General features: G+C 48.4%; 1 protein-coding gene across 1 annotated transcript in view; it reads left to right on the top strand.

The window, feature by feature from the left end:
- Positions 1-8,805, top strand: part of LOC129784734 (butyrophilin-like protein 2) — a 37,051-nt gene extending 28,246 nt beyond the window's left edge. Inside the window, exons 3-6 of the mRNA XM_055808090.1 lie at positions 4,941-5,093; positions 5,824-6,162; positions 7,551-7,814; positions 8,448-8,805. Of these exons, the coding sequence (XP_055664065.1) occupies positions 5,009-5,093; positions 5,824-6,162; positions 7,551-7,814; positions 8,448-8,743 (984 nt within the window). The 5' untranslated portion in view covers positions 4,941-5,008 and the 3' untranslated portion in view covers positions 8,744-8,805. The remainder of the gene's footprint in view (positions 1-4,940; positions 5,094-5,823; positions 6,163-7,550; positions 7,815-8,447) is intronic.
- The last annotated feature ends 721 nt before the right edge of the window (positions 8,806-9,526 follow it).

The following is a 9,526-nucleotide window of genomic DNA, read 5'->3' as shown; positions in this document are numbered from 1 at the left end:
TTCAAGCCTTTCTGCACCTGAGCACTGCAGCTCATTTTCGAGTGTGGCTTTCTGACAACGACCTGGAATTGAGACAACAGCATGAACGGGAGGTAGAGAAACCAAATCGGGGTGTTGCAGGAGCCTGTTACTCACCAGGATGATTTGAAGTTACAAGTAGGAGTATACAAGACACAGACCCAGCAGGAAATTTAGAAATTGCGCTTGGAGTTGTTGAAGTCATTAACTCAGTTTAATGTCTAAGAACAACCTCACACGCTGAAAGAGCAAATAAGAAGTAGACTGTCATATGAAATACTTCTGATAAGTCTGTTCCCTTTAACATTGTTTGGCCTGTTTTCAAGTTTGATTATAAATTCAGAAAGGATCCATTTCCCAATAAGCTTTAGAAATCGAGGAAAATTAAATCATTGAAAAGCACATCTCATGCTTTCTACAATTCTCAATGTAACCAACTGGCCAGGCAGTAATGCAGTAATGCTCTTTTTCTTTTTTCATTTTTTCTTTGTTTGTTTGTTTTGTTTGCCGGCACCACCACTCGCTCCACAGCCCCTGTCCTGGTGGGGAAGGAAGGGTTTGCAGCTGGGAAGCACTACTGGGAGGTGGAGGTGGGCCAGTAGCGGGACTGGGTGCTGGGGGGGGGGGAGCGAGAAAGGGAGGCAGGGAGGAAGGGGCACTGTCTGGGGAGGACTGCTGGGTGCTGCACAGCTCCCAGGGGGACATTTTCTCTAGCGAAGGAGGACACAGCAGTGAGAAGCAGCAAATAAGTGATTCGGTGACCGGTGTGCTTCTGGACCCGGAGAAAGGGCAGATGAACTTTTATAAAGTAGAGCAGATGACCATCGTGGTGTGAATGAATGCCTCTAAGGCTTGGAAAGAGACCTGCAGGAAGGTGTTACCCATTTCTATCCAAAAGGGAAGGGACACTCACACCTTCTATCCACCTGCTCTTAGTCCCTCTCCCATTAAAGCTTCGTCAAATATAATTGGATGATCTAATGGATGAAGGAAAGACAGTTCAGTGGGAAGAAGAAGGGAAAAGTTAAATCTCAGACATCACTAATGTAAAATTAAAGAAGACACCTGAGGCTAAACAGGGAAAAAAACATTGAGAAAGAAAAAAACCAATTAGCTAGTTGAAAGAAGATTGGGATCAGATTCAGAAAAAGCAAGGCAGGAGTCTGAGTCCCATCACAGGTCATGAAAGTCTTACCAGGACATCAGTGGTTTCAGTTGCTTCAAGACAGAAATGCGGTTTAGGTGACGTTATGTAGCCTGTCTTTCCTTCTTGTCTAGGCAACTTGACTTGTACCCGCTGTTCTGTATTTACGTTTGGTTGAATGCCACCCCTAAAGTGAGGCAAGCCAAATTCTGCCACTGTTGTCTCAAGAAAGGAAATTAAAGTATTTTCAATGAGAAGAGTGTGTTTTAAAAACTTTTAAACTTTAAGCTCATTGGAAAAATGCTGGTAGGAGGAGTTAAAAGAGACATTGGATTTCCCAAGAATGGGCCAACATTTGGCAGGGTACTGAGCATGCCTTGTCTCTCTGCATGTCTGTGGAGGGTTGACCCTTGCTACCAGCCAAGCAGCAGCACAGGTGCTCTCCACCTCCTCCTCACGGGGAGGCATGGGGAGAAAACAGGAGGAACTGGAGGCACAAAACTCATGTGTAGAAGAGAAGACTGAGAAATCACTCGCCAATTGGTGTCATGGGCAAGAGAGATTAGGCTTGGGGAACTTAGCTCAATTTGCTGCAAGCTGGCAGAAATATTCAGTTACTGGTTTGGGTATTGGGAAATGAAAAACAGAGGAACTTTTCATCCCCTGTCACAATTTCCCAGGCTTCACACCCAGCCCCAGCTCCACTCCAGACACATCTCCCCCCACCTTTCTATCACCCAAGGTTACACTGAGTCTCTCCAGGGAGGGCTTGTTGCGGTCATGCCAGAGTGGTTGCTCTTTGTCACTCCTTCCTTCTCACGATCTTCTTGTGCTCCCGCGTGGGTCCTCCATGGGCTGCACTGCCTTCAGAGGCGTACCTGCTCCGGCAGGGGCTTATCCGCTGCCTGCAGTCCCTTCAGGGGGTGCCTGCTCGTGCAGCCCTCCTCCTCCTCTCACCTTCTGTTGTTTCTCAGTCTTTTGTTCCCTCCTGTTTCTGTTAAAGCTGTTGGGCTTTAACCCCAGCTGGCAACACAGCCGCTTGTTCACTCCTCACCACCACACTGGGATGAGGCAGAGGATCGTTAGTGTAAAAGCGACAAAAGTTGTGGGTTGAAATAAAGAAAGTTTAATGGGTAAAGCAAAAGCTGCACACGCAAGCAAAGCAGCTCAAGGAATTCATTCACTACGTCCCATCAGCCGGCAGGTGCCCAGCCATCGCCGGGAAAGCAGGGCTCCGCCACCGCTATCGGCCTCGTGGCTCAGAACTTGCTGCTGCCTGGGCAGGAGGAGGGAAATGGTTTGGGGTCTGTGTCCCACCTGTGATCTGAACTTCCTCTCTCCCTCTCCCCCCGACCTAAATAAGCCTGGAGGAATTGAATCGTAAGGCTTTGCACTTTGAAGTTCTAAACTGCGCAATTTCTAAATTTCCTGCTGCAGCTGTGTCCCGTATATTCCTACTTGTAACTTCAAATCATCCTGCTCATGAAACACCCTGATTTGACTTAGGAAGGATACAGATTTTTACACTCGTGTGTACAAGCAGTACACCTTTGCTAGCTTTTCCAGCTGGTGAATCATGCAAAGCTGTGGCCTTTGTTTTGTCTTTCCGTTTTGAAAAACAGGTTGTGGCCTGTGCCTGAGAGCTTGTAGCTTTACATGGGGAAGCGTGAACAGGAAAAAAAAGAAAATCAAACCAACCAAGGCTCTGTAACTTTGCTGCAGCTTTTAACATTCTTTTTATTCTTCCTTCCTTCTTTCTATATGTTGGAAAAGCTGACGGCATTGGGGAGAGTAGTTAATCATTCCACAGAAAGATCAATAAGTGAGTGCAGACTGGGACAAGGGTCTTGGCATTCTGCAGCATCCATCTCTAGTTTCCCTTTCTACCCTACAGCTTCTCTGGGCAACCTGTGCCAGTGCCTCACCACCTTCAGAGTGAACCATTTCTGTCCAATATCTAATCTAAATCTACTACCCTCTTTCAAATTAAAGCTATTCGCCCTTTTTCTGTCACTACGTGCCCTTGTAAGAAGTCCCTCTCCAGCTTTCTGGTGGGTGCCTTTAGGTACTGGAAGCCTCCTCTAGGTTCTCCCCAGAGCCTTCTGTCCAGGCTGAACAACCCCAGCTCTCCCAGCCTGCCTTCACAGGAGACGTGCTCCAGCCCTCTGTTCATCTTTGTGGTCCTCCTCTGGGCTCACTGCAACAGGTCCATGTCCTTCTTATGCTGGGGGCCCCAGAGATGAATGCAGCACTGCACGTGGGGTCTCCCAACATTAATGAGTTAGTTAATCATGAACCGTGCTGAGATTTGTACCATAGTTTTAGTTACATCATACCCATGATCTGGGAAGTTCTTGATATAGAATGTTCCTCCAATGTGGCTGATTAAAAATGTACCATCCTCTGCTTTGGAATGGTAAACATCTATTAAAATGGTCTCTTTAATACAGGTATAAATATTTAGCATAGCAGGGAATTAAGGGCCGTAGACGAAGAATGCAAAAAAATCTACAAACCGGGTCCAGCCAGACCCATGTTTTTCTGTTTTTGTTCATTCACCCCGTGGAATGGTTGAGACATCAATGTTAAAACTCTGCCCCTCAAATAGACTGTGTTGAAAAGATGTTGTAAATAACCGTTGGTACTCAGAACGTGAGTAGTTTTTCATTTCGACACGTAGTTGAGCTTTTGTGCCAAGCATCTCAGTGTGACTCAGGGAGGGGTCTCTCCTGGGGATGCCTTATTGCACTCTACCTACCTTTGAGGGGATGAGTGTGATGTCTGTGTTCTCCTGAACGGTGCTTGCATTGCCTCCCTCTTCATCCTCTGTGCCTCTAGAGCAAGCGCTTGACCCTCACATGCCATGGTGTATTCCCCCGGTGCTTCCTCAGAGCACTGACGGTTCCTCCAGGTTTGCTGCTGCGACAAACAACTCATCCTCTGCCCTTCAGCAGTTCACCAACGTTTTCTGCTAAGCGAGGACAAGAGTACAAGGGTGTTGGAAGTTAAAAGAGAGATTGCAGGTGTGAGATAATGCAGCCGTCGAGAGAGGGAACGGGCTGAGCTGATTGATTTAGCCAGGCTGCACGAGGGACTGTAAAAGGCAGAAGAGAGTGGCTGGTGGGAGTGAAGTCACAACTGACTGGGCACAGGTGAGCTGCAGTGTCGCCTCTCTCTGGGGTACACGGCTTTCCTCAAGCCTTCCGAGACGGGACCCTAGAAAAGCTTCCAAGGAGACTGTGGGAGAAGCAGACCAGGCAGTTGCTCCCAATCTGTCTCCTTCAGGCATGAAGGACCACAGCTGCTCATCTGCAGTGAAGCAAAAGCAGCAGAATTTTCTGTGATTCCCTCTCACATCCTTTTCCAGGGCAGTGTTCTTAGCCAGGGTACACATTGCTGCAGAATCCAAGTAGGCTGGCAAGTGTGAAGCACAGCCCAGTTTCCCAGACACATCCAGCAAGAGAGTCATTGCGTGAGACCTAGTGACATGTGTACGGGGCTGGCGGTGGGCACCCTGGACTTCGTGCCTGCCCTCCAAATCGGTTTGGTCAGACAATTTTGTGCCCGAGAACAGGCACGGTCAGGGAACGGGAACGAGCAACTTCTCCTTCAGAGAAAAGAAGCGGGAGCTGTGGGGGACTCCACTAACGCGACGCAGTCCCGCAGGGTCTGAGGACAGCAGGCAGAGCCAGGTGCTGACTTTGTGCCTCTGCCTTTAGCAAGATCCATTACTTTCCGTTCACTCCTCCCTCTCGGGAATTCCTTCTCATTTTCACAGCACATCATCCATTTCCAGGGGCAATACAAGCAATTTGACTTTACCCACATGATGGTTCTGGAGGATTTATGGAGGAAGTGTTCAAAATGAAGCTCATACTGCTCTTGTCCTTTGCTCTTCTAATATATATTTTAATTACAAGGTGGCTTACAGGTAAGAGACTCCTTACTGTACCCGGCTAGCCGGTTACCCTAAGATATCATGCCTGCGCTTCATTTCATAGACCCTGGAGGAACAAACACACTGTAGATCGTATGTGGTGTCTGACACCTCCAAGTTCAAGTATGGGACAACACCAGCCATCCTGATGACGTGAGACACCCCAGCCCTGCTGTTTCAGGGAAGGTGTCAGCGACTTCAGGGAAGCGCCGCAGATGTGTTATCCTACTACAGACATGAGGGCGGCACGTTCAGTCTCTGCTGGGACAGAACCAGGGCCTGTGGGGGGCAGGAGCCTGTGCAGATTGCTTTGCCGGCTGTAGATCTGCAGAGTGCATAGCTCTTTGTACAGCTCTTTGCACATCACGTGTGGTAACTTGCTCGTAGCTCAGCGAGCTTTGGTTTGCAGTACTTGCACCAGTGTACCTATTGTCTTCCTGAATAAATCACTGCCCGTAATGCCCACGAGTATGGTCCATGAGTCTGTAACACAGCTGGCGTATATAAGCCATGACATCTGGTAACTGTAAGGCATGTCTGTGCCTGGAGGAGGTGCTAGCAACGACTCAAGACCCTGACCTCCCTATTCTATGGGACTGTGAGACTAACTTTGAGCTCGGCTTTCTGCTTTGGATTCAGCTAACACATGTAGCTTTCTTCTCTCTATGGAAAGATTACACTTGCAGGGAAAAGCAGTGCATTTGCTCCCACCTCTTCCTTTCAGGCGAAGTGCTTGTCACCGTCAGCAGTGAACCGTCAGTTGTCTCTGTTGGAGAGCAAGTGACTCTGTCCTGCCAGCTGACAGACAGTGTCCCCTTTAACACGAGTGTGCTTTGGTACAAACTGGAAAAGGGGAAGGATGCTCCACTGTGTGCTTCATCCAGCCTGGGTGGGGTGGTGGATCAGTGCCAGGATGAAGAACGGAAGAGGATGGCGTGTCACTGGAAGAGAAGAGCACTTCTCCTGGTTATCCAGGCAGTGCAAGTAGCTGAGGAGGGGACATATGTTTGTGCAGTGAACGGCAGCGTTGTCACAAAGGCTACTATGCACCTTGATGTTACAGGTAAGCAGGGAGATTTTCACAGTGAAATGCGACTTGCTATGACCATGCTGAGTTCAGTTCCCATTGTGGCTCTGCGGCTCTGCCTATTCCTTGCTGGACAGCTGAGACCTTGTCAAGGTTTAGCCCCAGCAGGCAGCTAAGCATCACACAGCCGCTGTTAGCTCCCTGCCCTGGTGGGATGGAGGGGAAAATCAGAAGGGTAAAAGTGAGAAAAGATTGGGTCGAGATAAAGACCGTTGAATAGGTAAAGCAAAAGCCATGCACGCAAGAAAATCAAACCAAGGAATTCATTCCCTGCTTCCCATGGGCAGGCAGGTGCTCAGCCATCTGCAGGGAAGCAGGGATCCATCACATGTAACAGTTTCTTGGAGATATGGAGAAATGAGCAAAGATGCGGGAAGCAGCTGGAACGACTTGCTTTGATTCTGAGTACCTAAAGACGCTCAGTGGGAAAGGTCACGTGGCTTGTCAGGGGGGTAGATAGTGTAACAGGGAACTGCATTAAGATGCTGAATATCATCATGTAGGTGCTCAATATCCCCATATAAATAAACTAGAGTTTGTTTAAGGGGTGTTTTATTTTAAATAATTTGTTTAAATCCTCTTCTGGGATTATGAATGTTCAGCTTCTCCAGTTAGGGCTGGTTTGCCTTGTAAAAAGAAAAAAATAGTTACTCAGAGCTATTAGGGAGGGTATTCACCAACGTGCCGTGCACCTAATGATATGGTAAAGGCCCCTTCTCCCTCCTCTTTAGAAATCCCCCATCTCAGTTGACCTGTCTGAAATGCAAACCTGGAAGTACTTGCAAAAAGCACCTTATCAGATCTGATCTGCTGATGGACAAGTCACACTCTGGAGCTTCATTTGAGGGCATGGAAACATCTAGCTTCCACAAATCTGGCGTCAGTCTATTCTGCAGGCCAATGCTATGTGTGAAGGCCCTTTTCACCTCTTTTCTTTTGAACTGATCATGTGCTAGGCTGACTTGATGCCTCCTGTTTTGGTGTGGGACAAGACAGGCAACAATTCTTTGCTCTTCTTCCCCTCCACACCGCTCCTTTTTTATGGACCTGTATCACCCCCCTCAGTCACGTAGAGAGTGCTCATCTCTTTTGCAAACTCCCAGATGCTCTTCCTGACCTTTGATCATCCAGGCTTGCTGGGGTTCACTGTGACTCTGGGGTGAGATGCCCTAGTGTTCAGTGTTGCTGTAGTCCAGGTAACCGGCCCATCTGATCTGACCAGCTGTGGCTGTTTTTATGAGCTATGAATTTCTAGCGCAACATACTGAGGCCTTCTGAGTTGTGTTGGTTCAATTTGCTGTGACTGTAGTGGTGTTGCAGTAACTCTAACCCTGCCTTGTACTCATTGACTAACTCCGTTACAGCAATTGGTACCAAGCCAACTTTGTACAGGGATCAGCAAGAGGAGAATATGTGTCGCTACACGTGTAAGTCAAAAAACTGGTACCCAAAGCCTGAAGTTATTTGGACGAACTATGGAGGAGACATGGCAGATGTGGAGGCCAACACCAATGTAACGTGGAGTGAGAGAGACCATTTCACGGTGCAAAGCATCATCACAGTGCCTTGTGATAAAGTAGATGTGGTGTGTGTAGTCCAACTCAACAAAACCAAGGCAAGCCAATCAGGTAGGCCACAGTTTTTCCCCTGCATCTGCTTTGTTGGAGGAATCAGAGCCCTCCATTATTGCTAGAAGAGCTGCAATGGGGCAGGTCTCAGCACCTTCCTTGAAGACCAAGCATCCTGCAGAGCTTCCCCATGCAGGAGAAATTTTTTCTGTTGGGTGGTAGACGTTTGAGTTGGCCTTGTGGCGTCTTCAGGGCAACACCATGGAGTGATGATCCAGGGAAGTGCTGAGAGCAATCTTCCTACTGCCCTGCCTCTTTGGGCTGCATTCAGCCATAGCTTACCTGTATTTTTAATGGTCTGAACCTGAGTATTGTTATCTCTTTGGCATAATTTCTGGGTTTTACCTTCTCACCTGGAATGACAGGCTGTATCATTCATGGTTTGGGAAGAGCTTCTTGCACACAATTCTGCCTGTTTTTGTTTATTTCAGCAGTCTCACTCTTTCACACAGAAAGCTCATAGGATGCTTTCAAGTGTAGAATTACCGAGAATCAAATGCTCAAAAGCAGATACTTTTGATTAGAGATGAAACAACAACAAAAGTGCAGGTGTTCCGTGAGATCTCTTTCATGGCATACTTGGTGATTCTGTGTTGTGCCGGATGTGGTGGTGTTAAATTGCCTCTTTTCCAGGTTCCTTGAATGACATGACTGTGGGAGGCACTTGTGCGTACAAGGGCAGAATAACAGGTTCCTTTGTAAAGCCCAAAGTGATGTGGATTAATTCCCAAGGAGAAGACCTATCTTCACTGGCCCTGACAAGCATTCTACAGGAGACGGACAATAGTGTTGCAATAGAAAGCTCCATTGAGATACCCTGTGCACAACCACCACCTTCGTTTGTGACCGCTGAAAGGGAACACAGCCTACAGGTGCCTCAACAGTCAGGTAAGCAGCAATTAAGACTCATGTACCTTGGCATCCTCTGAGCAAGCAAAGCTACTCTCTCCTCACTCGCATACTGCATCATCCTCCACTAAGTGAGAAGGTGGGGCCAAACGCTGTGGATTATTTCACTGAGTTTCCCACCACACGCCATAGTGACATCCATTGAGAGTGTTGCGAAAACTCACGGCTGGCCCGTGCTGGTTGAGGGGAGGCTGTGTTGGGGCTGATGGGGCTGCAGAGCCTGGGCCACCAACCAGACGTGGGGGCTCACGGATGGTGCGTGATGATGGGGTAGGGAAGACATCCCTGCCAGAATCAGTAGCATGTCAGATGCAGCTTCAGGGAGCATCAATGCCTGCCTTGGAGCTAACCCCTTAAGCTCACGTGTCAGGACTCCACGATCCTGCCCTGCTGGGTCGCCTTTTCACATCCATACAGAAATGCACAAGCTCGGCTGATTCGGCTCTTTCGATTATTTAACGTTTACTGGGTCCGATCTGACTTCTCAGCAGCTTGGTTTGTAGAGCAGACTCTCTGCCTGCCACATCTCCCCTGCCTTCCTTCCCTGCCCACCCTCTCAGGTACAAAGCTGCTACGGCTGCACGTACCCAGAAACTCTCTGGGAAGCGCAGTGCCTCCTCTCTTCAGAGGGTTACTGACAATTCCCCCAAGCTCTTCCTTTGTATCCAACCCCACCCGAGAAATCCACAAGAAGTGGCTGACATTTATTCCGCGGAGTGTCACAAAGGGGACTGGTCCCTTTCTGTGTCTCTGGACATTCCGGGGTGCTGACCAGGGGTCTCACATGCTGTGAAATGTGCAGC

This window comes from Falco peregrinus, chromosome 6 (genome assembly GCF_023634155.1).
Source record: "Falco peregrinus isolate bFalPer1 chromosome 6, bFalPer1.pri, whole genome shotgun sequence".
Lineage (NCBI taxonomy): Eukaryota > Metazoa > Chordata > Aves > Falconiformes > Falconidae > Falco > Falco peregrinus.
Note: the sequence above shows the minus strand (reverse complement) of the source record. Positions and strands in the feature narration are given on the sequence as shown.